A 26,573-nucleotide genomic window follows, 5' to 3' on the forward strand; every position below is an offset into this window, starting at 1 on the left:
CCACCCCAACTACTTGGGGGATCTCATCATGGCTCTGGCGTGGTCCCTCCCGTGTGGTAAGCATTTCAGGACGGCGCTCACGTCCTTCCACCACCTGAAAGGTGTGTGGGCGGGTCGGTGCGGGGCTCTCTGTGCCCTGCTGGCTGCAGGTGGGGCTGGCCCAGCGGGGGCCGTTTGCTGGTGTGTGCGGCACCGCGTCTGTCCAGCTTCAGAGGGGAACTGGGCATTCTCAGAGCCGGAAGTTTTACTTTAACCTTCTGAAAGCAAAATTTAAGTTTCAACTGTGCCCAATAGCTGTTTTTTAAGTAGAATTTGTAGCATAAAGCACAGCTATTTTTAGGCAGCTGGGTGTTGGTGCATATTCTGACACACCCACCTTCTGCGGTGTGACGCCCCAATGTAACATCATGCCAGGAGCAATTAAGATGACGCTATCTGAGCTCATCTCACAGCTCAGAGTTAAGAATAAACTAGAAACTCAAGCAAGCACCACACTGTCAGCAGACATAAAAATGTTCTCACACACATACTATCTTTCAAATGCACGTAGATGTTTCTGTGATTAACAATTCATTTGAAAGTGTAATTTTTGAAAGTTTTCAAAAATAACTAAGTTTTTCTTAGCATTTCTCTATTTTCTCAAATAGCAAATACTAAACATATGACCGTTTTCTGGGAGTTGGCACGCCCAATATACAAGGCAGAGAGCCGGGGGGTCCCCGTGTGCCCTTTGGACTCCCTGTGGTCCAGGAGGGTCCCAAGAAAATGATCCTAAAAAATAGGAGCTTGGGTGGGAGTAGTAATCTAAGGACTCCTGTCTTGGTTCTAATAATCCCAGAGTTGCAGGCAAAAAATTAAAAAAAAAAAAAAAGAAAGGCTCCAAAGTGATCAAAGTAACATTTTTTATTTTCAACTTTAAACTTCACTATAAAACTTGTCAAAAACAAAATTAAAAACCAATTGTAGCTGATATCCAGAAATTGCAGCAATGTGTAGGCTCTTTTCATGACCAGGGAAAGAATGAAATGTCCTTCCTTTCCTCCCCCAAAGCCTCCTTGGTGAATCTAGTACAGAATGTGCTAGAACACCACTTTCTGATGCCAGGCGAAAAGCAAAATCAAAAACTGCTTGCACACATCAGTACTAACAATGACAGTTTCACTTAACCATGTTTAAAGATTACAGGATGGGGAATGCCACAGCAGACCAACTTCATGATCACAGTAACGTGGGTAAGTTACACCCGTCCAACTGCAGTGCAGACTGACCACCACACAGCTGAACGGCTCAGAGAGAAGGCAGATAATGCAAACTCCAGGTTTAAGGTACTGAGGAGAATTTAACTTTCTGAATATAAAAGTTTACTGAATTTGCTTACTGTTCCCTCATGGACAATTAATGAGATTTTTATCAACCTCACTAGAATTTAATGGCCAAAGCTACCTTATGCACATTTATTAAACTGAAAGAAATGACTCCAACCCCTTGTTTTTAGACAGCACTCCTTTACAGGGAGTAAAGTTTTGTAAAAATAGAAGATATACAAAAAAATGCAGTATACACTGCATGAGCTAAACAGTAGTAAAAACACTGTTGAATTTTTAAAAAGTGAAAAATATATAAAAATATTAGCCTGAAATGGCAAATTTTTTCAAACACCAATCTGTGTAAAAATGTTTAAATACTGCTGTTTCTCCAAAAATATATATTTATTCTATTTTTTTCTATTTTCAATAGTTTATAAAGGCAAAAAAAACACCTGCAACTGAGGTAGCAAAGCCAAATTCACAAACTTTGAATTAAGAGAAATACCCTTCCTATGTTTTAACAGCATCGTCTATACAATATTAAAGGAATTCTAATTGTTTCAAAATTTTTAATTCACACGTATTACTTTACAAAACTTAATTTAAAATACTGGAAATGTTTTTGTTAAAAAGACAGTCCTGACAATCATCTGACATTCAAAATACTGTACAGAAAAATCTGAAATCACCATATATTACATAAAAGTAAGCTATGTATTTACATTCTCAAATGGTGCTAATGGTCTCCCTTAAACAGGGTATGCTAATACTCTTTCATCACTCTTCACATATAGCATTTAATATAGGCCCAGTTTTTACTTTCAAAATTATGTAACTAGTAAATGATTTAAAGAGAAGCAAATGAAGATTCTGTTCTCTTACTGCAATAAAACACAAATGCATTTTAAATATACCAGCGTTTTCACTCAAGAAAAAACTGGCAAAAGAGAAAAATCAAAATTTGAAAGGTCATCAAAAGCCATATACATCAATAGTATTCTTTACAGTGCATTTATAAGACTGGTTTTGTTTTCAGATTTTTAAGGACTGAAAATTTCCTCTTAAAATGAAAAATCTAACATCCTTATTTGTATTTTTTCCTTATGTTAATTATAATTTAATAAAAATAAACAGGGCTCTATTAAAAAATCTACTACTTGGCTCTCTAGTCCTGACTCAAAAAGAAAAAAAAATTTACAGATCCTGTCAGTGCACAAAAGAAATTTAGTTTTGGATTTTTTTTTCTTGTTTTTGCAAATGGCAGCCAGAATGCTCGGAGTATTTAAAAGCATGCCCGCGCAGAGTCAGTAAACGTAGGGAAGGATGCGGTAGGGCACCTGCCGGCAGTACTGCTCCCAGGCCACGCCGTACTTCCGCCCACAGTGGCGCTCGTCCCGGGCTTCTCGGTGCACAAGCAGCAGGGTGAAATAAATGACGTAGAAATACGGCAGGATGTGATTAAAACCTGTGGGTAACAACAGTGAACAGGATTAGGCATTTTTATTTTCACTACACAGTATTTCCTTCCTGCTTTCCCCCAAATTCTCTAAAAATGAACCACAAGAGTACTTCATTTTCTCCAGTAATGGGAAATGCAACTAAACTGACCCATAAACCCACTGGTGTGTGGCAGAAGGTAGTGTCTAAATTAAAAGCAATTCTGACAAGAGTGATTAAGTCCATTCTAACAATCCATCACCCTCAGAACCTCTGTCCTCATATTTAGTGCAAATGTCTCCATTTCTTGTCCTCCCGCCCTCTCGGTGAAGAAAAACTGCCCTTCTCCACTGCAGGCTGGGACGCCGGCCAGCTGCCCCGGCTCCCTCCTGGGGGGGACAAACAGAATTGCCTTCTCTTCCTATTGAGAACCAAAGGTTTCAGAATCTAAATACACTTAGTCATGAATAAAAAATTAATTTCTACAAATTCTACTTAGAAAAAAGCTATCGGGCACACTTGAAAACTTAAATTTTGCTTTCAGAAGGTTAAAGTAAAACTTCCGGCTCTGAGAATGCCCAGTTCCCCTCTGAAGCTGGACGCGGTGCCGCACACACCAGCAAACGGCCCCCAGCTGAGGAGAGGCCCCCGCTGGGCCAGCCCCACCTGCAGCCAGCAGGGCACAGAGAGCCCCGCACCGACCCGCCCACACACCTTTCAGGTGGTGGAAGGACGTGAGCGCCGTCCTGAAATGCTTACCACACGGGAGGGACCACGCCAGAGCCATGATGAGATCCCCCAAGTAGTTGGGGTGGCGAACAAAGCCCCACCATCCAGAAACCAGAAGACTTTTTCCCGTTGAAGTAGGAATGATTTTTAAATCTATATAAGAATAAAAATACATTTTTAATAATCTCTAAACCAAGAGGGACATAAAATTTCCATGTAATATATACAACATAAACACAAACCAACACTTACGTGCGAGCTTTGGATCACTGGGATTTTTCCGGAATGCATTCTTCTGAGAATTTGCACATCGGAAGATGCCATATCCACAGACTGTAATTTTAAAATATTCTTATGTGAGTGATTTAGAGACAATCCAATGCTTAACAGCATCTGTAATGTCTCTTAGAAATTATGTCAGAGCACAGAATAGTCTAATTCTTAACAATAATTCAAAAACTCTCAATTCTAGAATGTAAAAAGATAATAACTCTTCTGAAATCTATCATACTACTTTCACCATCCACCTAAGGGAATACCTTGAAGGCAAAACTAACACATGTAGTTACATCTGTGCAAAAAATAAAATCGAACACAGCCCACAATACAATAAAAGTCAATCCTAGAGCTCAGTATAATAAAAGTTACAGGCTCTTCCTCTCATCTGCTATTTATGATGCCTTCTGGCCCCGGCACAATACTTGATCAATCAAACCTAGAATTAATCAAGCTTAGCAGCAGTACCAGAACATCTCGTACTTTAAATACATGCTGAGTCCCACTGCAAGCCTGCAAGTTTGTTAACTTTATTCAAATTTTAAAATGTCAACATCCACAAGCCCTGGCATACGTACCACTGACTAGTAACTATTACATCGTCAGTCAAGTAATAAACAACCCTACTCCCTGGTGTGGTTTGAATGTGTCCCCCAAAGTCCACGTGTTGGAAACTTAATCCCCGACGCAGCAGTGTTGAGAGGTGGCCCTTTAAGAGAAGGGATTAATGTCCCTGTCACGGGAGTGGGCTTGCCATCGCCCAAGTGGGCTTGTTACAAAAACGGGTTTGGTGCCCTCCCCTCTTGCACTCTCTCCTCCCCCCGCCCTTGCCCTTCTGCATGTGACGCCGCCATGCTCGTGGCCTTCCCAGCCTCCAGGTCCATGAGCCAAATACATGTCTGTTCATCACCGATTACTCAGTCTCGGGTATTATTTGAGCAGCACAGAACAGACTAAGACGCTCCGACTTTCAGCTGAACCGTAAGTTACACTGTCTCGAATAACACCTGAGCACGGCTGACACGGATAACCTAACCAATGGTGAAACTAAATCTTATTTTTAAGCAGTGATTTGAATTTCTTCTTCTACCACTACCTAGTAAAGCAAAACTAGGTGTGTGTGAAGTTCAGTGCGCATGTTCCCTACTCGGCCTCTGGTGGTGGTTCATGAACAGTGTAACCACAAAAGGATAAAGAAAATCATCCTGAACCAAAACCTGCAAATGACCCGCGTGGACTGTACTCCTCACCCTCGTCCAACCTCACTTCCCGGGCCCCACGCGCCCTGGCCGAGCTGTTCCCTGTGCCTGACTTGGGTGTCTCCCCGCCCCCTTTGCTCCCTCAGACCCAACACCAGGGCCTGCGGTCCGTTTACACCGACATTCCCCAGAGGGCAGTTCCTCTGCCTCAGCCTCCACCCCCTCAGTCCCCCTGGGCGCCCCCACTCCTCACGCCCCGCCCCGCCCCGCACACGCTCTGCGAGGGCAACACCGACCCCCTGCCGTGCAGGGTGCCTGCCAGAGAAAGCGGGCACTCAATAGAAAAGATGAACCGTTACTGAAACAAACTTACTAAATTTAAAAACAAGACGGGTTGTTTAATCTGTTTAGAGAACTACTCATTCATCACAAATGACGTCCCACTTGAGCTAGTCATGACCACTGAAAGTGGCAGGTTACAAATACGCAGGCGCCAGAGCACAACAGACTCAGCCCGTCACATTCACACCCAGAGACAAAACCGACACTCACGTTTCAGAGCGATGATGAGTGAAGCCACCGGCCAAGACACTTCATTTGGGTGGTTGACTAAGTAGAAGGCTTGGATGCTGTAGACAAACGGAACCCACACTAAATCTCCAAACGCCAGCATGAACCCAAAGCCATCGTGGATGATGTCCATGGTTGTCAACAACGCTTCCTGTAAAGGCAGATGGGGAAAGGGAGGAAAAGTTTCTATTTCTAAAGTATTCAAATAAAGCACTGGTTTAGAGGCAAACGTATGAGGGCGATGGGCAGGTCTCCAACCAGCATGGTTTTTAAAGAGGGGGAGGATCTGGATGCCCTGGCCTGTGTATCACACCGGGTCCTCTGCGTCACCTTCTCCTGTCACTCCAGCCGCTCACCTCACGCACCCAAGAGAACAGACCCCCCCCCCCCAGGCCTCAGGCCTCCCGCTTTGCCCGGCCCTCCCCCCCCAAACCTGGGCCCTTCTCCGACGCCAGCACCCAGCCGCAGGTCACAGACACTGTGTCTCTCCCCCCTGGACTACACACCTCTGAGAGACGGGGACCGTGTGTTGTCACCCTTGTGAGCCCAGCACACTGCCTGCCGGGGGAAGAGTGTTCTAAATGTGTTTCCTGAAGGAATAAGATGCTCCAGCTCCCTTGTTTTAATTCCACGGGCACCAGCCTAGTTTCTGATCACACTCTGGCTTTTCATGTGGAGTTTCCACAGACGAAACTAAGCTACCTGGCAACATGGCAAACTACGTCACTTCTCGTGTAAATTAATAAAAGTGCACCACCCTCTCATGATCTGGTTAGCACGAGCCAATCCCCTCTGCGCCTGGACAGCTGCAAGCCGGACTCTGGGACATGGGGACACCTCCATGGTCGAACTCGTGAGACCTGGCCTGAGGGGTCTCTGCCCTGCCTGTGACTTCGGTGTGTACCACTGACGGAGAAAAATCAGCCAGTGTAAGCTCTGGTAAAGAATCAAAGTTCTAGGGTAAAAAGATTAGTACCTCCAAAGAGTATTTTTTTCCAGAAAGAAAACAAATAGAGCATGGAACAGAAAACCAGCTGTCACAAAGAACAGAAAATCAGATGCCACATGTAACAAAGAACAGAAAAACCGATGTCACAACACCTAGGCCCTTAGGCTCACACTCCTTGGACAACACAGCGCCTTATGTGCTTTTTTCCTAATTGTATATATTGACGCGGGATAATTACACATGTCTGGGGCACACAGTGATGCTGCAAGACACACAGTGTACGGTCATCGGATCAGGATAATTAGCACGCCCCTCCCCCAACCTTCCCAGCCTCTAGTATCCTGTTATATTTGTTCTTCTATGACACCAACTTTTTTTTAGCTTCCAAATGTGAATGAGAATTTTCTGTTCTCCTGAGAGTGCTTATTCTTACGCACATAAATTCTTAAAATCTGTGATCTGATTTCCTGGTCCAAAACTGGACAGAGGTGATAAAAAGCAGCAGGTGAAACAGAAGCAGAGACAACAGCAAGGGCAGGGGGCGGTGAGAAGGGATAAAGTATTCGAATCTGGCGCCAAGTCGGGGTAGGACCCTCAGCCCCACCAGCTCCGGGAGCCTGGAGGTGTTTGCAGGGCAGGCTCAGGGGAAGGGTCACTCCTGGCTAAACTGGAATTCTCACTTTTCTTAGGTATCACACATTCTTCAATACAGAGGACATTTCTATCACAGGACCTAACAAAGTTATTGAGCATCTACTAAACTGCCCGGTGGCATGCCAGATGATTAAAAAAAAATCATAAAATCAAATTTCTTCCTCAGGAAGATTATAATATGGTTGAGATACTGACTAGACAGAAACACGTCCCGACTCCAGTCCTCTACCTGCGGGGCGGTGTTACTATTGCCTGGAGAGCTTTGCCGTAAGGTGCAAACATTTTCTGTTAACAGAAGTCAGTGTTTGGCTAAATCTACACAAAACAGGAACTCGCCTACCCCGTGACAGAAAGCCAGAAGGAAGAAACCGGAAGGGATAATCACTGATGGCTGGAAAGCGACTGAAGAAAAGGTTTCTGAAATGCCTCTGAGGTGATAAGGCAACAGTGAAGTATCACTTGACTTGTAAAATGTAACCTACCTGCTCCTCAGGGGCCATTTACTACGTAACAGCAGATGAGCCTGCTAAGTGCATTTACGGAAGGGCTGGCTTTTAATTAAAAGCAGGTTTAATTGTGGGTAGATGTGGAATTTCTAAAGGACTTCAGTATCAGGTGTTCTCACCGCAGCTTCCAAGCTGAGCCAGGAGGACAACAGGAACCTATGATCCGCGGATAACACTAACTCGGCTACTCGAAGTTGACGTTTGTTTGCCCCAAAGAGGTCCTAACTCCCCTGAAGAGTAGGAAGATCAGCGAAATATCAGCATCAAACTTTCCAAGGTGTTCTGACTAAATATGCTCTGTGGTCTTGCACAGAAGACCAACCTGGTGGGGCACAGGAGAGAAAGTGACCAAATAATACAGTTTTTTAAAAATGCCTCAGACTAAAGGAAAGGGGGCTTCTCTCAAAACGTCAACAGGCTGTTGAGACCATCGTAAAAACTTGTGTTGGAACACTATGATGTAGCGTTGCCAATTTGGTTTTTAAAATTCAAAGAAAACTGGATTTGGAATTTGGAGATGATTACAGAGATAACAGTAAATATGATAAAATACTTGTAAAACAGGCTTGAAGAAGAAATGGCTTTTAAAAGTATGTTTAGTTGAGGCAGAGAAAATAAACATTTACCAGTCTTCAGGTAGTAGAAAACATCAACAACATATCAACATACGAGAAACGCCAAAAGTTGGAAACTTAGTTCTAGTTAAACTGGTTTCCTCAGCGTATCTTGATTTCTGATTTTACATTCATCTAATTAGAGCTACTCTTTGGATTCTGAAACACTAACAATGAAAGATCTCCCCATTATTTACGAACTAGCTGCCTCTTGACAATTCCCAAAACACCATCCTCATTTGATGATGATCTACCCACTTTCATGTGCCATAATAAGGAATTAAATTTCATTTACATGAATTGGTCACCACTCACAAACATAACACCAAGATCCACCCATCTTACATATTTAGAATATTACTTCTAAATAAAGAAGGCGCTGATACACACGGAGGCACCAGCAAACGCCTAGGAACCTCCCACCTATCAGTGCTCACTGCAGGCCCCGCACGGCGGCCTTGGGGGCAGGCTGTGTCGCCTGCTTTGTGTGAAGAAGCTGGGGCCCTGAGAGGTCACGTCGCTCACCCAGACCCGGGGCCGGCTGACGGCAGGGCCTTGGCTCCTAAAGGGAATTACCTCGTTCCAGAGAGCATCCACCACGTACAGGAGCTGGAAGCTGTTGACCAGAATCATGGCCAAGGACGGGGCCGTGCGTCCCTGTACTTTCATTTCGGCCAGGAGCATCACCAGGTTGATGACCACCTGAAATGACAGGACAGGGCAGAGTCTCCAGGCACCGCCCGAGCAGGGACTGCACGGCTGCCAGACCTGGCAGACGCCCCCTTAGCTCTGACCCCCCACCAGGAATAAGACATCTCGACCCCGGGAACCGCGGGACCCGACGTCCTGAGGAGGACGCACGTCCCTGCTGTGGGGTCCCCGCCACCCGTGCACAGCCTCACTCCCATCACAGGAACACAGCGGACTCCCCCAAGTTGAGGGACACTTCAGAAAGTGTCACGGTCATGACAGACAAGACTAAACAACTCTATAACGGACTAGAGGAGACCGAGAAGGAATCATTAAATGCATGTAGGCTCCTGGGGGACGGCGACAGGACAGCAGTGGACACACCGGGAAACTCCCAGTCTGCGGACTCAGTCGGCACCGCAGCCACGTTACTCTGCTGTTCCGGATCCCTGTTACTACCGTGGTTAGGCCAGACGTTCACACTGCAGGAGGCAGGAGGAGGGATGTAAGGGAACTCCCTGCTCTATTTTTATAACTCTCCTGCAGTCTAAAATTAGGTAAAAGTAAGGTTTTTTAAAAAGAAAGGGAAAATATATTTTTCTTACATTAATTCATCCACACTATCACTTTCCTACATAAACATAAACTGACATAATAAAAATAAAACCAGGAAAAAAACTTTCCTGTTTTATAACCTGTAACAGGGCATCTTAAACCTCTGGAAAATACGTACAGTAAGAAAATATTTTGTATTACATAGATAGATTTATGGAAAGCTACTATTATCCCTAAAAATATACCTCCCACTGCTTTATTTTTAAATTGTCTACATTTCTTCCCAGAGATTAATCTGAACTACTGAATTGAAATTAAAAAAAAAAAAAAAAAAAAAAGACGTACCCATCCAATCAATCCGGGGCGCAATTCACAAAAGTATTTGAGATCAAAAGTACCAATTCGAGGATTTAATTCACGGCCAATGAAGAAATCATAGACAGCATTTCCTGAGAAGGGAAAAGTTTTTACCCACACAGCGTTCCAAACCCAGCAATGAGGCTTTCACACTGCACTGCTGCCTACAGTCCAGGGCTCACAGCCACCTGCCTACGAGGGCCCGCGGGCAGTGCTGGGGGGGACAGGTGAGAGGGCCGGCACGGACTAGGGAGCACGGGGTGCCCACCCCAGCGGAAAGGCAGCTGCTATACCCTTTGGGGGTCCAGAGGCCTACGTCCCCCAGTTTTAAGGGAACTGGAGTCTTTTTTAATTTTACACTCATAATTTTTTAAAGTACTACTTTTTTTTAAATGTTTAAATACTTTAGGTCAGAACCAACCAATCTGTTTTGCTTTTGTATTTTAAAGGGTGTTCGCTATTTTGGACAAAAAAAATTATTTGTCATAAATTGTGGTGCCTGTAAAGTTTACTAAATGTCTTACTGTCATCAAGTGACTAAAAAAGGAACAGACATGAACAGAGAAAGTATGAAGGAAAAATCAAAAATATTTTCTTCCTTTAAACTCATTTTTCGGCCGGGTGCAATGGCTCACACTTGTCATCCTAGCACTCTGGGAGGTCGAGGCGGGAGGATCGCTCGACGTCAGGAGTTCAAGACCAGCCTGAGCAAGAGCAAGACTCCGTCTCTACTAAAAACAGAAAGAAATTACATGGACAACTAAAAATATATATATAGAAAAAATTAGCCGGGCGTGGTGGCACATGCCTGGAGTCCCAGCTACTCGGGAGGCTGAGGCAGGAGGATCGCTTGAGCCCAGGAGTTTGAGGTTGCTGTGAGCTAGGCTGACACCACAGCACTCTAGCCAGGGTGACAAAGTGAGACTCTGTATCAAAAAAAATTAAAAATAAACTCATTTTTCTTTAACTTTTTTCTTCATCTTTTTATTTTTTCTTCTCTCTCTTCATCTCCCATAAAATGAAGTTGGGAAAAAAGCAATCTACTCCAATCTGGAGAGGGCGCGGGAGGGCCCTGGGATGCCTTCGTCCAGCCTGCGATTTACCACTGCTCACCAGAGCTGGCGGGCGACAGCTCGCTCCTGGGAGCTCTCGAGGAACGCGTGTAGAGATAGCCACTCAAGACCACTGCAAAGACAGTGGCTGCAAGCGCAAACTGCAGAAAATGGCTGTACACGTAAGACAGTTCTACGCCCCAGAAGAGAGCTGTTCCGACAACTGCAGATGTCAGGATAAAGGCATGGAACCCTGTAAAAAAACACAAAAAAGGAGGGAGGATTAACATTAACCCAGGGCTCACACGAGGCCCATCCCATTACAGAACGATGCAACGTGTTACTCTTACAGTCTCAGTTTCAGTATTCAGATTAAATACACACACACATGCAAATAAGCAATGCCCCGATGGATAAGCTTCAATACAGATACCAGGTCTCTTCTATAATTTTTCAAATATTTTAAGTCACTTAAGTTACTATTTTTCAGTTCAAATGGTCATTGTCTGCTTTTAATTAAGGGAAAGCTGAAAGGATATACATAGAAATTCACTAACTGTTAAAATACTGAAAAGAACTCAAAATTTATATAATGCAAGCTCTCAGGGGCAAAGTCAAGTAACTATTTGTTAATGAGCTGGGCCAAGTATACATTTTAAAGTCTAATGCTCTTACCTCATGATGGGGTAGACCTGGTAGCTATAGTCATATTTATACTCGAACTAACTTGTCAACAACGGTTTCAAGATTCTAGTCACATTCTACCATCCAGAACCTGGACCTCCAGACCCCACCCTCGGAGCAGAGGCCACAATACAAAAGCCAGGGTACAGGCAGGGGCTGCGTGGGGGATAGGACAGGGCCGTGAGAACACCAGGCACTGCCATGTTGAAAAGCACCACGACAGGCTCCAAGGGAGGAGCTCTTGTCCCCAGCCAGTCCTGCTGCCACCAACCAACACAGAGAGAGGCTCAGTGGACCACCCATTTTTTCTTTTGGCTGCAGAAATAGTTTTGCCTACAGAGCTCCAAGTGAGTCCTCAGATCACATCTGAATTAACAGCCAAACACAGAAAAGAGGGAGCTGTTACTCATGTAAGAATAAACCAAAAACAGTTACCATTTAATCTATACTTGAGTCTTCTTCCATCGATAAGAGGCATTCCTTCTACAACCTTAAAGGAAAAAAAAAATTTTAATGTAAAAAACACATCACCATTTCACATATAAATATCTTCTAACATCATTTACATTTCAACATGCCCAAGAAGGAGGATCTCTTGAAGCAGGGAAATTTAGTAACATGTTTCAAAAATCTTCACTGCAAGCCCTTTGATGAAGCAATTCCACCTTCAGGAATTTATCTTAAATACAAATCTGGTAAGAACTTCTCGGTACAGTCCTGAGACTATTGCAACAGCCGCCCGCCCTCCCGACCATCCCAGGTACCACCACAGAACTAAATGTGCTTAAAATACCTTTGTACCTAATGGAGCCCCAGCTCAAAAATCTGTAGTGGCTTCCCCCTGCTTGCAACACAGAGTATGGCTCCACGGTCTTCCACTTACGAGGTCCTCTTCGATCGGGCTCTACCCCACTTACCCAAGCTACGAGGGCCACGTGCTGTTTGATGACCTGTACCCGTGTAGGGACTTGCTCTGCCACGTATACATATATCTGTATTCATCTGGTATTTAACCATTTCAGGAGATTCTTTTACCTCCAGTAAGAGAATGTGAGACAGCTTCATGGATCAGAACCACGTCACCTCTTCCGCCGGCCTCACCCACAGCATTTAGCAGCGATACCCATAGGAAAGGTCCTCAAGACACAGACCTGAACTAGCTGAGTAAAAATCCACTTGCCCAATGACAGCCACATTTGACTCCCCAAGATAACTACTTACAAATGTAGCAATTCATTTTAAACTGTAAAATACTAACACAGTATCATCTGCCTTGGACTGAACTACTTTATCCTTTCATTAGCTATAGGTTTCATTAGCCAGCATTTTCTCCTCTCCCCGGAGGAGCAATGTAAAACCTGTTTGAGATCACAGGATTAGCAAAATCCCACAGGCTACTTTCAGATGATCCTTCTCTAGTAAAGGTGTCCGGAAAAATCCTCTGCTGGACCTCACCTGTGAACACACAGGTACGTACACACAGCCAGCCCTCCACATCCCTGGGTTCTACCTCCACGGATTCAAACAATCGCACATCAAAAATACTCAGACTGTACCTGTACTGAACACACACAGCCTTTTTCCTTGTCATTATTCCCCTAGATAATGCAGTGTAATAACTATTTACATAGCATTTACATTGTATTAGGTTTTGGGTTTTTTTTTTTTTTTTTTTTTTTTGAGACACAGTCTCGCTCCATCACCCCCCTGGGCTATAGAGTGCAGTGGCATCATCACAGCTCACTGCAACCTTGACCTCCTGGGCTCAAGCGATCCTCCTGCCTCAGCCTCCCCAGTAGCTGGGACTACAGGCTCCTGCCGCCACACCTGGCTAATTTCTCTATCTTCAGTAGAGACAGGGTTTCGCTCTTGCTCAGGCTGGTCTCAAACTCCTGAGCTCAAGTGATCCTTCCTCTTGCGCCTCCCAAAGTGCTAGAATTACAGGCATGAGCCACCTTGCACAGCCTGTAGTAGGTATTTTAAGTAATCTAGAGGTGACTTACAGTGTACAAAGATGATGTGTACAGGTCATATGCAAATACTACACCATTTTATATGAGGGATTTAAGCCTCCTCAGACCCTGTCACCTGTGGGAAGTCCTGGAACCAAGCCCCCAAAGACAGCAAGAGAAAACTGTATAATATGTATTTATATCTACATTTTTAGTCACTTTGTGAATATACACATACGTGATTTTTAACAAACAAAATTGCTTTTCTTACTAAATATTATCTAAAGGCCCTTACCCTAAATTAATCTGAACTTAACTATAGAGCCTTACCAGAAAAATGACCAAAGCCCATATCACAAAACAAAACAAAACCAAACCAAACCCCGCGGGAGCCGCTGAAGCGATGGCGAACGCCCCAGTCTGAGCCTGCAGCTCTGTCCTCCCAGCACCGCACTGGCCACGCCCAGCAAACTGACCCTTTGGTTCACAGACAGCTGGCAAACCTGCAAAGCCCTGAGAATAAGATCTTTAAATAAATTATTCATTGCTTAGGGAATCTCATGTCTCTTTAAATATATCCAAGGAGAGTATTCTACTGAAAGAAGAAAAAACTATACTGAGCAATGGAGACCAATGTGAAGACATTGCATGAATTTGAAAAGAACATAAACTGTTCTTGACAACAAATTTTTGAAAGAGATGAAAATTATAAACTCACATTTTTTAGAAAAGTAAAAGATAAAAAGTCCATTGAGCTCAGCAGCCTGGCCATTAACCATGTAAAATCCTGTATCTGAAATGACACATACTGAGGGGGAACTTTTTGCCCCAAGCAACCTCTACCGAGAGTCAGGATACTTGGCAAAGTAGCTTACTCTTTTCTGTTTGGTTTGGAAAGTTACACAAGAAATATCAACCAGACTTTTAAAGTCCTGCCTAATAAGCAAGTGCTACAGGACACAGGAGAAACAGCTTAGCAGACTAAGTTTGGGAGTGACAGCCAACAGCTTCTAACCATAAAACCACTGCAAAACGTGGGAGAGAGGAGGAAACTCTCACAGTACCACGCCCTGTAACAAAAACTTACCTTCCCAAGCGGCAGCAGGTAGAATAGCGCTTGAATAAAAAACCAGAGGAGGTAGACCCCAAATACTCTGGTTTCCCATAAATCATACAAAGCCGGCAGGCGAGGAGGGAAGTTCAGAAGACCAGGGTCTCGCTGTCTGCACATCAACAGCAGCAGGAAGACGAAGACAGGCAGGCCGAGCATGATGAGAAACACCCCTGCGAACAGCACACGAACACTCACGGCTCAAACTGCAATCCAGTCTATGTAGTTAGTTAGTTATTTTAAGAATCATTTGATTTTTCTTTAAGGTCAGAAGCCAGGTCTGCCTAGCTGTCTAGAACCAATTTCTAATGCACCATCCAAAACTCCTGTCTCTACCTGGCACCGCAGTGGGCACGCCACGATGGGCATCCGAGAGCGAGTGAGAAGTCCAGCACTGAACTGCCACGTCCCCCTCAGCAACCTACAACACGTAACCTCCAATCACTGAGGAGCTAAAGTGCTGAAACTCCAGCAAACTGAAGATCAGAACATCTAAAAATTATCACTCCAATCTTAACAAAAAACATTATATTCTTCAGCTTCCAAGAATTGAAATAGCATCACATGTGTGTAACAGGTGCACAGATTTTAGGTGATGCTGGACACCATCGGTAACAGACCAGCTAGCCAAGGGTTATAATTTATAAAACACAAAGCATTTAAGCAGGATTTTGAGCCATTTAGGCAGGAAGTATGTTCTTTTACTAGCTCATAAAATTTCATCAATTCCACCCCTTAATCACTCCCAGGCTTTGCACACTTCAGATCTTTGACCCTCGCATACAATCAACCTGCCCAGCAGGTAGAGCAGATGCCTCGACCCCACTTTGTGCAGGCAGGTTAGTGCCGGGCCCTGGCGTCCACGCGCGCGTCTGCTTACGAGCAGACCCCCCTGCCCCTCCCGGTCACCAGCCTCACTACGCACAACTAAGCACCACCTTCGGCTTCTCTGCCTGGAACCTACGGACAGAAGCCACAGGTTTCCACACAGCCGCAGGGGCATCCTTTCTACTCCATATTCCCCCAAATGCCCCCACCTCTGGCCTTTGCACCCACTATTCCCTCTCTGGAAGGCTCTTTCCCGGGTTCCCACCTGGCTCTTCCCGTGCCTCCCTCAGATTTCCGCAGAGAGGCCTTTCCAGTCCACCTGGCATGACTACCGCGAGCCCACCCACCGCCTGGTCCGGCCCGGCCCTGAGGCCTACCGGGCACGCCTCCAAACTCCAGGTCCTTCGTCGGTGACGGTGACGGTGACGGTGACGGTGACGGGGTCACTTCAAAGGTTCTCAACGATGCAGGTCCTTTTGTCTCGAGTTTTTCTTCCTTAGAATCTAGCTCTTTTAATTTGATCTCCTCTCGTCTTGGACGAAGGCTATGCGGTGTAGATACGTAACTACTTTCTTGTGACAAGTGGAATTGTTCCTAATTGGAAATTTAAAAAAGTAATAAATATCTGTAGTCAAAAATTACCACTAATGCCACCACATTAACTAATTCAGCATCTCAATACAGTTGTACACTAATACGTTTCTTAAATTATATTCAGTCTTAATTTAAGGACAGAATTTTAGAACAGATTGTTAAATATTATGATTTGCAATGTGTTTCTGGAGGGAGAGTCACTTCAACAAAAGAAAAAAAATCTTGGGAGATGAAAGCGAACACGCTCATACCTGCGTGTGTCTAGGAGGCATGTCATTCCGCTCGACACGCTCGGGCTCCCCGTTGTATCTGCTGATGCTGTTTCCAAATGGCTTCTAAATTGAACAATATAAACACTTTAGTCAAAAGAACTGCAGCTTATTAAAAAGGAACATGATAAAAATGTACTACTGTGAAATCAATAAAATCAGCCAAAGATTTTCCCCAGCCTTAATCCTGAAGACTTTCAGCCTCATTTTGTTAGAAAAAGAATAACGTTGACTAGAATTTCCCAATTTTATTAATGTAGATGTCTACATAAAACCTTTCATCTCTCATGTAATATAAGCAGACGGGTTTATGACTTCATTTCACTGACAGATACTCTATTAATATTTGCAATGAGAAGCAGGTAAAGTAAAAATTGGTAAATCAGCACATTGACTGGTTAAAAAAAAAAAAAGAAGACACAACACTCACTGCCCCCAAATAGCCAATAATGGCAAATTAAGAAACAGTGGACTCATGCAGCACATGGCAGGCCCAGGGCTCTGGTGAGCAGCTAAAGCCAGCCTGGCTCTTGTGTCAACAAGACTGTAAGGAGATTTACACTGTCAAATTATAACGGTCCCTAAATATTAAAAATGAAAGTGTCACAGAAAGTCTCAGGCAGCATCTGTTCCTTGTCCTGGGTCCCCTGGCTGGTGAAGAGAGCCACTAATGGTTAAAGTGTTCAGACCCAGTAGTAATTACCAAAATGCAAGTCAGCTGACAATCTTTGACAATCACACTGGCAAAAAAAAAACTACTACAATACTTAGAATGAGAAAGTAGATGCATATACTGCGGACACTAGTATAAACTTTCCTGACATAACCTGGCAATATATATTTGAAACCTCCAATCTGTATTATATATCTAACCTAGCAGCTCCACTTGTAAGACTCTATCCTAAGGAAATAATCAGATGTTGCCTAAAAAATGCTTGGTTATAATAGTGGGAATTTAGAAGGAAAACCACTAAATGTCTATCAATGAGGGAACTGACTTTTAACAGGTTATATCTATATAATTTATGGAGTATCCATGCTATACAACAAAAATGATGCAGAAAAATATGCAGTAAAAGGTTATTCCCAATGTTTTAACATTTTAAAAAGCTAACTATAAAACAGTAATGTAGATGATACAAGTTTTTTAGATTATTAAAAGTCTGTGCGCATTTTATCCAGAAAAGAGATAATTAAATATTAAGTGAATAGAATAAAAGACGACTTTTATTCTAATTCTTTTTATTTAAAATATTTTCCATTTGGTCTACTATTTAAAATACTCACCGTACAAAGTCTATAGGCTCCACATACCCTAACATTTCCAACCTTGCACTTTGAAAGTAATTCCATTAAAATTATCATCTTCAAATAAAGGGATCAAATATAATGATGCTCAGATAGCCAGAATATGTTTCTATAACAGGTATGTCTCATCTCCTCCACGATCTTTTATACACTGTAAAAACTTATTTAGTTCAACCTACAAGCTACATCTATTTCAAATTTAAACACTGCTTTTTTTTTTTTTTAAACTACAATATTAACTAGCACTTCTGGTAACTTAAGAACATTCTTTTTCATTGATATTTAAAACAACTACATTTGCTATTCCGAACTCCGAACTCTGAACGTTTGTTTTTTATGTAATCTTCCAAAGTCAGAGTCAATGTTTCACTGACATTTTAATATTACCTGCAAATAATCTGAGGAATTATGTACAGAAAGGGGAAGACAAAATACTGTATAAAGATGAAGACAAGCACCAGTATCAGCGGGGTCAGTTTCACTGCCAGCACTTCCTTCCTGGCTTCCTTAATGTTGGCCTGGTGGGACGCAGAAGCAGACCGCCGGGAGCCCCTCAGTGGCCGACCAGGGGACCGGGAGCGGGACCGGGAGCGGGACCGGGAGCGGCTCCCTCGGCGTCTGGAAGGAGAACTGGAAGTGGAGCCACTTTTCCTTTGCCTAAAGGAAGTTAAAGGCTAGAAGGAAGGAAAAAGGCAAAAAAGCTTTACTAACATCATAATACACACAGAGCCAAACTAGACGAGGGTACCAAAAGCGGGAACTGCTACCACTAACTCTAAAACCATCATGGGAAACGACAGGATCTGAGAACCCGATCTGATGAAGCCAACGGAAAACGCTGCAATAAGGACCCATCTCTCCCGAGACACACGCAGCCTTTCCCTTCCTAAATGCTCTTCGAAGGTATTTCCATAAACTGGATGTGTCTAACCCAATCAGGTGTACATATTCCCAGGAACACATGCAAAAAGGGTTATAATTAACATTGATTAAAGCTGAGATAAGACAAAAGAAACCGGCACACAAACAATTAAAAAAATGAGTTCCACAGTTTCACTCTGAACAAAACATACAAGCACATCTTGAAAACAAAGTTTGAGTTTGGATTCCTGGAAACTGTTTTACATGACCTCACCCACCCCCAGTCACTCCTGCCACTGCTTCTAAACATCTAGACCTGGAGACAGCAAACTACACCACAGGCCAAGTCCTCCCTACCCCAGGCTTTGTGTGGCCCTTGAGCTAAAAATGGCTTTTACATTTCTTCAGTGATTGTAAACGAAATCAAAAGAATAATATTTCCTGACACCTGGAAATTATCTGAAATTCAAATTTCAGCGCCCATAAATAAAGGTTTATTGGAACACAGCCATGTCCATTCCCTTCCATATTGCCTGGAGCTGCTCCAAGCTACAGAGGCCCATATTTTAGGCCCATACAGCCTAAAATATTCACTAGCTGTCCCTTTAATCAAATATTGCCAATTCCTGGTCTAAAACACTCAAAATGTGGTCCATATGCTATGGGTCCAGGAACCGTTTGCCACTGATCTGCAACAAATACCAAAATTGAGAAGAGGTGTGTGTAAATTTTTATAGCATGTGACAAAGTAATTTTATGTCCATGGAATCTGATGATAAAAATGTGATGCTTTTATTTTGTATGTCTTTTTTTTTTTTTTCCCTTTCATTTTTCTGGTAATTCATTTTCACGGCATTTTACGTAACTATTTGTACACCATGGATCAGAGTGTTTAAAACCCAGGCCCCAACTGGACAGGTTAAGAAGCCCTGGGTTAGACTCAAATCTAATTAATGTCACTCTCCTGACTAAACCCTGGTGTTCAGGACCAAGCCAGGACTTGGCGCGTCAAACCCTCCAGTCTGGCTCTGCTCACCCTCCGCTGGCCCTTGCCCGCCACCCTTCCAGCACCTGGCTGACTGTGGCACCCACCCCCACGCCTTGGGCACGCGGCCCTCTCTGCGGAAGCAGCCCGAACTTCAACTGAGTTTTTCCTATTTGTCCTCAGTACTTGGCTCAGGTGTCCGCACCTCCGAAAGCCTCCCGTGAAACCCAGGGCCCCTCCCCTCCCCTTGATGTACTCGCTACCCCCACAGCAAACTCCAGTCACAGAATGTATTAAACCCAGGGAAACACCAGGCATAAACGTCTGTCTGTCCCTGAAACTGCAAGCTCACTGGGAACAAAGCACTAGGCCCCCTTCATGCATTCCCAGAGCCAAAAACAGTATCTGACCCAAAGCAGGGGCTCAACCCGTGCCTCCAAACAGACCAGAACTGACAATACCGGGCTTCCAAATCCCAGTTATTTCCCACTTACTGTAAGCTGACATTCTGATCAACCAAAGGAGCTCTTACCTTGATGTCATTCTCCTTCAGTTCAAGTTCGGTTCCATCTTTGTACTTTACAGTGTAAAGCTGGGAGCCGCTGTCATGGCTCAGAATTTCTACTTCATAGTACAGTGAGCTCCCCGGCCAGCGACCTCTCACCACTTCACCGTCAGCAAACTTCCTACTCGGCATTTTCTACAATTAGTCTGAACAGTTTTAAAGAAAAAAAATTGAGTCAATATACATACACACTTGTATATTTGTCGTTTATCACAGGTTGATCACTAAAATACAACTCTCCTGTTTAACTGGTCAAGATTTTAGGGCCAGAAAGGCCTCTGGAGGTGAGCTTATTTGAAAGATGAAAAAACTGAAACTTACAGTTAACTATTTTGTTCAAGGGCATAACGACAGATGGCATGAAATGGCAGAACCAGGACAGTACTGAAACTGTTCTTTCTGCTACATTGTATCTCCTTTGGAATCACGTTATAGAGGCTGATTCAGCCACTCCACATACACATGTGACACTAAGGATTATGACAACGTACACAGGCAGCACTTATTTAATAGTCTGCACCACGCAAAATGCTACTCACCTGCAGTGACCATATATCTTGCTAATCAAAAAATCAGGCATAATCTTACAAAGGACACATTTTCTGATGTGTAAATTTGCATATCGTCTTACAAAAGCTTTAAAAACGCATTTAGCTACATTTTTCACTAATCACGTTTATTAAAACAAACTATGAAACAGACCGGGAAAATCAAGGATATACCATTAAGATTATTACCGCCCACCAACAGGAAAAAAATAATTCCAAATCTATAAGGAATAGCGAATCTGGGGGTTAATTCTTCCAGCTAAGGAGCCCAGATGCACACCTGGTAACGCTGCCAACCGCCACTGCCCCAGGCTAGCTCGGACCTGGGTCACTTCTCTCAAGCACACAGCAGGCGTCAACCCCCAATGATAGCGTTCTTTCCACTGACCGGAAACATGGCCCACGAAGCTTACGACACTCAAAGAAGCCACAAACAATCCGCAAAAATTGCCACTTACATGAGGCCTGCCTGCCACCCTTTTTGAAATATCAATCCATGGCTGGGTGCTTCCAGCGCGAGGCAGGAACGGCTCTCCCCGCACTGCCCGGCAGACTCACGTTTCCGCACTACACACCCAGTGCCCGCCAACCTTCTCCCACACCGTACGGACTGGCCAGCTGGGCCTCGTTCAAGTAGGCACCGTTGGACTGATGTGTTCTCTCCCTAAATCACCGTCATCTCACCAACTAACCAATTCCTGATATACTGTCCCAGCGTGTGAAATCCTTACCAGCTCCTATCAAGAGCTGAAGATACAACAACAGCAACATTTAAATACTTTTGAAGACTGTGGAATTAAGGAGAAAGTTGCATTACCTACTCCTCCCATTAAAAAGTCAACTCAACACCCCTGGTCTTCACTGTTAATGGCCTGAGAGAACACTTAACAAGCTTCACTTGTTTAGAGAGATAGTGGCTAGGCCGGGAGATGAAAGCAAACGGTACTTATCTGATGATTAGAGGATGTCAGTCAACACATTAGGTAAAAGAGCCTGCTTTCTTCTCAGCATCCACCTGGGACAGTATCACCAGGGTAATGAATGGGTTGGGGCCGGGAATAGTGGGGAGGAGCCCACACGCTTGGGGATGAAGTCAGGCCTGGCTGAGGAGTCACCTGAGGGGCACTTTGGAGTGGGGGGGGGGCAGCGGACACCTCGGGGCAAGGAGGGGCACAAAAAGGGAAGGTGACAACAGCTTTGCCTGTTTCAACACTTAGCTCCGAGCCTCCAAGTACAAAGAAAGAGGAAGGAAATATACCCTCCTCTCCCTTCTCTTGCGCCCCCTCCTCCTCGCTGGACCCCACCCCCCGCCCCCGCCCAAATCAAACCACTGTTACTAGTCCTCCCTCTCCTACATTGTTCCACCAGGGCTTGAAGAAGGCGATTACGTCTTTCTACACGAAGACACTCAGGTTTCCAGCAACTCTCCATAAACTTCTGAAACACAAGCTCTTCAGGTCTTAGGGGCCAGCTGCGGTTTTAAAAGGCCCTTGAACAGATCCTGTATGTTCTTAAAAATTCACTTCCCGGCATCTCTGCACTGCGCTGTTACACACCACACACACAGTATCTGTGCAACACTGAACCCAGGACAGTGCCAAGAAGATTTTTTTGTTATCAATTAAATAAAGCATTTGGGGTTAAACAAATTAAGATATCTGGGGGATATCTGTTGGGCCTCTAAGCTTAATTTTAAGAAAAAGAATTAAGAGTTGAAAAACAAAACAAACCCCGCACTCCCCCCTTAGGAGACCACTGCCTTATACACAATGTTCCAAAGGATGAAACCAACATGATCTGCACCCCACCTTGCACAAGCTCCACACACGATTGTCCAACGTGAGGGTATGGTGCAATCACATCCTGATACAACTTCCCGCGGTGAAGCCAGGCATGCAGAAGCCCACATCTGTGCATGCCATTTCGCTCACCGAAAGCAGTCGGATAAACACGGACAGGCCCTCCTTAGGAGGAGAGTTTTAGGCAAGTGCGTAAGAAAAACCTGAACACCTGACACTGAACACGGTGTCCTCATTCCCCACAAAGAGAAAAACAGGGGGACCCTCGGGCGTTTCCCTACGAAGCCGAAGCCGGATGCTTGCTAACTTCAGCGTCAGCTGGCACTGGAACCCTCGCACGTTTCGGCTCCACTATGTCACTGTTCACCAACATGACAGTTCTCTGCTCATCAGTGTTACCAGAGTCTTTGGTCATCTTTCTTTCACTTCTCCAAATTAAGAAAGTGTGGGAGAGAACAAGCAACGCAAATGCAGTTCGACAGCTTCCCTTCAACCCCTGAGCCCGCGGCGGGCCTGACTGGCAAAAAGCACGCAGAGACCCCGCTGCCCCCGCACGGAGCAGCAGACACCCCACCTTTCTGGCCGTACAGGCAGAGGCAGAAGGGCCTTTATAAACCACCAAAGGCAACTCATCGTTCCCCTCCTACTCGCTCTTTCCCTCTTGCCCAGGCAGCTCTCGGAAACAAAACTTAAACTGGACTCGCGGCCCGGTCTAATTAGGGCCCCCCACACCGCTCCTCTCTGCAGCCCCGCCGTCTGCTGCAGAGCAGTGACTACCCGGGAAACTACGAAGCTACCCGCGTTCACTGCAAGGTCCCCGGGGGTCCGTGTCCAGCCCGGCTCTGCCCAGGCGCGAGGCCTGGCGGCAGGTGAGCGGGCCGAGCCCCCGGGCCGTCCACGCGCGGTCCCATCTACCTACTGCGTCCTGCTCTCAACTCCCGGCCACCTGGCGAAGCTCCTGGAACAAGGCCCCGTGCAATCGAGTGCTTACTAAGTGCCCCTTGAGGTTGCTGAGTGCGACGCAGGCTGTCATTAGGAAATGTTTTTTCAGGCGCGAAAACACGGGTGCCGCAGCAGCAGCACGCGAACCCGCCTCCATGCCCGTGTTTTGAGACCCTCCGCGCGGGCGAGAGAATTCGACACGTCCAGCCGGGCAGCCCCGCAATCCCCGCCTGGGGAGTCAACAGACCGCGGCGACCACGACCCGCCACGCCAGTGACAACAACCCGCGCGAATTAAAGCCGACCCGTGCGCCCGCGTCCCGGCCCCGCCGGGCTGCCGCGCGTTTCCTGCCTCCCGACCCGCAGGGCCGCCGGGCCGCCCGCTTCTCTGTCGGCCGGGCGCTCGCGGGGCCGCGGCCGGGCCGGGCGGGGCGGGACAAAGGCCACACGCCCTCCGCGCCGCCGCGGTGCCGCCACTCGCCGCGTCAACATGGAGGGAAACGTCCGCAGTTTCAAACCCGCAGCTCCGTTTCCGCAGCGGGCCCGGCGCGCTCGAGCCCCCGCAGCCGCCGCCGCGACCGACCGGCCGGCAGGGGACGAGGAAAGGGGCGAGGAGGGGCGGCCACCCGGAGGGGAGCGCAGGGCCGTCGCGCCAGGCCCGCGCCCGGGGACCCCGGCCCACCCGCCGCGTCGGCCCCCGCCCTCTCCGCCGCCCCTCGAGGCGTCGCCGCGGAGAGCTGGGAGCGGGGCGGCAGGGAGCGCTCACCTGCGCAGGTCTCCTGCGGGAACACGAACGGCGCCGGGAGAGGAGGCGGCTGCACCCGGGCGGCCGTTCCGCGCGCGCGACGCTGCCGGCCGCGCTCTCGCGCCCCGCGATGCCGCGGCCCGGCCGCGCGCCTCCCAGGCCCCGCCCCGCCTCGCCCCGCCCCGCCCATGCGGCACAGCCGCCCAGGGCTCCCATTGGCTCCTCGGCGTTTTGAATCCCCTCGGCGCTGTTGATTGGCCGCGCGCGGTGGCGCGTCCTCCCGCCCCGCGGCGAGGCTAGGGACGGGGGAAGCCGAGGCGGGCGGCGCCTGGCGCGGCTGGGGGGGCCGCGTTTGCCGCCGCCTTATCTCCTCAGCCCGGGCGCCGCGGCGGCCCAGGGACCGCGCGCTCCCCGCCCTTTCCCTCCTGGCGATTTGCCTCAGAGGGTTTGGGGTACAAGGTGGCTTGGGCAGAGAGATTGAAAATAATGATAAATTCACAAAGTGATAACTAAGTATCCGAGCCAGAACAATGCTTCTTTCTAGGACCCTCTAAGCGCTGTCCCTAGCGTGTCTAAGTCCCGCAGCGGCCTCCGGACCCAGCGGGCGAGCAGGGGCTCCTTTGTCCGGGCGGCCGCTTCGCGGGGCGGAAGCCGACCTGGACCCGAGACGGTCCGGGGGCGGGGTGGGGGGTGGGGACGACGACGGTCCCACGAGGACTGTGTGGGGACGGGGATTGTTTTTAAGGTGCCGTGGGGACAGGGAGACGGTGCTCGGCGACGTGGAGCAGGGAGCGACAAGTGCTGGGCGTCGCTTGTCCTGCACCCCGCGCGCCGGGCTTCGGTTGCCCCTCAAAAACGCTGAATCATTACGTCGTTGACTCGGAATCTGTTATGGATCCTAAAGCTTTTCGTTGTTTTTTTTCCCTGCAAGTTATCATTATCGGTTAGTTGGTTTCCTTCCTTTGAGGTCGAGAATTTAAAGCATGGAAGTTCCCCATTTTGCAATGTGGTTTTAATCAAAGTATTTCCTAATACCCCTGCTAGGTAAATGCAAGTGAGTTTCTACTGTGGAAGCACTATCTGTTAAATTACAATAATAAATAGGATTTTTCATTTATATCCCAGCTTCAAGTGCCCAAAGCTCTCATTTTCTCACAGTTATAGTAATAACTACAAACACCCAGGTTTACTACTTTAAAAAAAAGAAAAAAGTGAATACATTGGACTCTCTCAGTCATTCACATCCAGGATGAGTAAGTTCATCAGAGCCTTTCGTGGGGACAAGTTCCGACATAGAATTGTCATCATTGTCACTGAATTTGCCCTGGGTGGAAATCTGTGCTACAGAAATGCACATTGCACCGCAAAGTCAGAAAACCTAGGTGGTTTTGGCAAACCCCAGCCTCAGTTGCCTTAACTCTTAAGGTAGGATAATATTAGCCCTGCCTCAGAGTTTTGCAGTAAATGACAGAAATGAAAACGCTATACCAGGTCTATGGGACCTAAGATAAATACTGTTCCTAATAGCCACGCAGCGCTACATTATTCTTTTCTCGTATGTTCCACCCAGAACCAACATTTCATTGGATTTCCCTTGAAATACACATTTCCTGGATCGTTTTCTTTCGGATTCCCCTCGACCATCTGTCACTGTGTTCCCACATTAAAGGCATCCGCACTCCTGGAAGGCAGGAAGCATATTTTATTTCTCTTTGTATCTCTCCCTGTTAAGTAAATGAATGGATTAGTTAATCATGAAATTAAGTCATAGGTGTTCTCCTAAAAGCCAGGCTGCAGTAAACTCTCTCCCTCTTGGTCTCGTTACTGAGCGTCCGCAAGGCTGGATGAAGGCAAGAAGCAGCGGAACCTCCACTGGCACTAACCTTTCCACCGGCCGGAGTGGAGGCTGAGGCGGGCGGATCGCTTGAGCTCAGGAGTTCGAGAACAGCCTGAGCAAGACCCAGCCTGAGCAAGACCGAGACCCTGTCTCTACTAAAAAAATAGAAATAAATTAGGTGGACAACTAAATGTGTGTGTGTATATATATATATATATATATATATTAGCCAGGCATAGTGGCACATGCCTGTAGTCCCAGCTACTCGGGAGGCTGAGACAGGAGGACGGCTTGAGCCCAGGAGTTTGAGGTTGCTGTGAGCTAGGCTGATGCCACGGCACTCTAGCCTGGGCAACAGAGTGAGACTCTGTCTCAAAAAAAAAAAAAAAAAGAAAGCTCTTGCCAGATGCTGGCACCTTGATATTGGACTACCCAGCCTCCAGAACTGTGAGCTAATAAATTTTTGCTCATTATATTAATAAATTACCTAGCCTGTGGTATTCTGTTATTGCAACACCAAACAAACTAAGATGCTTAGATTTCTCAAATCTCAGTAAAATAACATTTTCCCTAAGTAATATAATAAAGGAAGATTTATCTTAAGTCATGGAAAGAGATTCCATTGGTAAAACTCTGAGTACGAGATTAATG

At 46.1% G+C, this 26,573-nt stretch overlaps 1 protein-coding gene across 2 annotated transcripts; it reads right to left on the minus strand.

Annotated features, from left to right (window-relative positions):
• Positions 1–2,442: 2,442 nt before the first annotated feature.
• Positions 2,443–24,170, minus strand: LBR (lamin B receptor). Of its 2 annotated transcripts, none has more exons than XM_069484607.1 (14): positions 24,107–24,170; positions 20,020–20,198; positions 18,100–18,315; positions 16,316–16,399; positions 15,848–16,064; positions 14,619–14,815; positions 12,015–12,069; positions 10,957–11,148; positions 9,832–9,935; positions 8,818–8,943; positions 5,501–5,669; positions 3,726–3,806; positions 3,504–3,626; positions 2,443–2,772 (listed from the first exon to the last, which is right to left on the minus strand). In XM_069484607.1, the coding sequence occupies exons 2-14, from the start codon at positions 20,182–20,184 to the stop codon at positions 2,612–2,614; spliced, it is 1,890 nt and encodes a 629-aa protein (XP_069340708.1). In that variant the 5' UTR covers positions 20,185–20,198; positions 24,107–24,170; the 3' UTR covers positions 2,443–2,611. The 2 variants fall into 2 exon arrangements, with proteins under 2 accessions (XP_069340708.1, XP_069340709.1); XM_069484608.1 differs by lacking the exon at positions 24,107–24,170 and adding an exon at positions 20,881–20,900.
• Positions 24,171–26,573: the final 2,403 nt, after the last annotated feature.

Source organism: Eulemur rufifrons, chromosome 11, assembly GCF_041146395.1.
Source record: "Eulemur rufifrons isolate Redbay chromosome 11, OSU_ERuf_1, whole genome shotgun sequence".
NCBI lineage: Eukaryota > Metazoa > Chordata > Mammalia > Primates > Lemuridae > Eulemur > Eulemur rufifrons.

Coding starts and splice junctions, on each gene's coding strand:
- LBR (XM_069484607.1), bottom strand. CDS start 20,184: ATGCCGAGTAGGAAGTTTGCTGACGGTGAAGTGGTGAGAGGTCGCTGG. Junction 16,400..18,099: donor AACTGACCCCGCTGATACTG/GTGCTTGTCTTC, acceptor TGTTCAATTTAG/AAGCCATTTGGAAACAGCAT. Junction 3,627..3,725: donor CAGTGATCCAAAGCTCGCAC/GTAAGTGTTGGT, acceptor ATTCTTATATAG/ATTTAAAAATCATTCCTACT.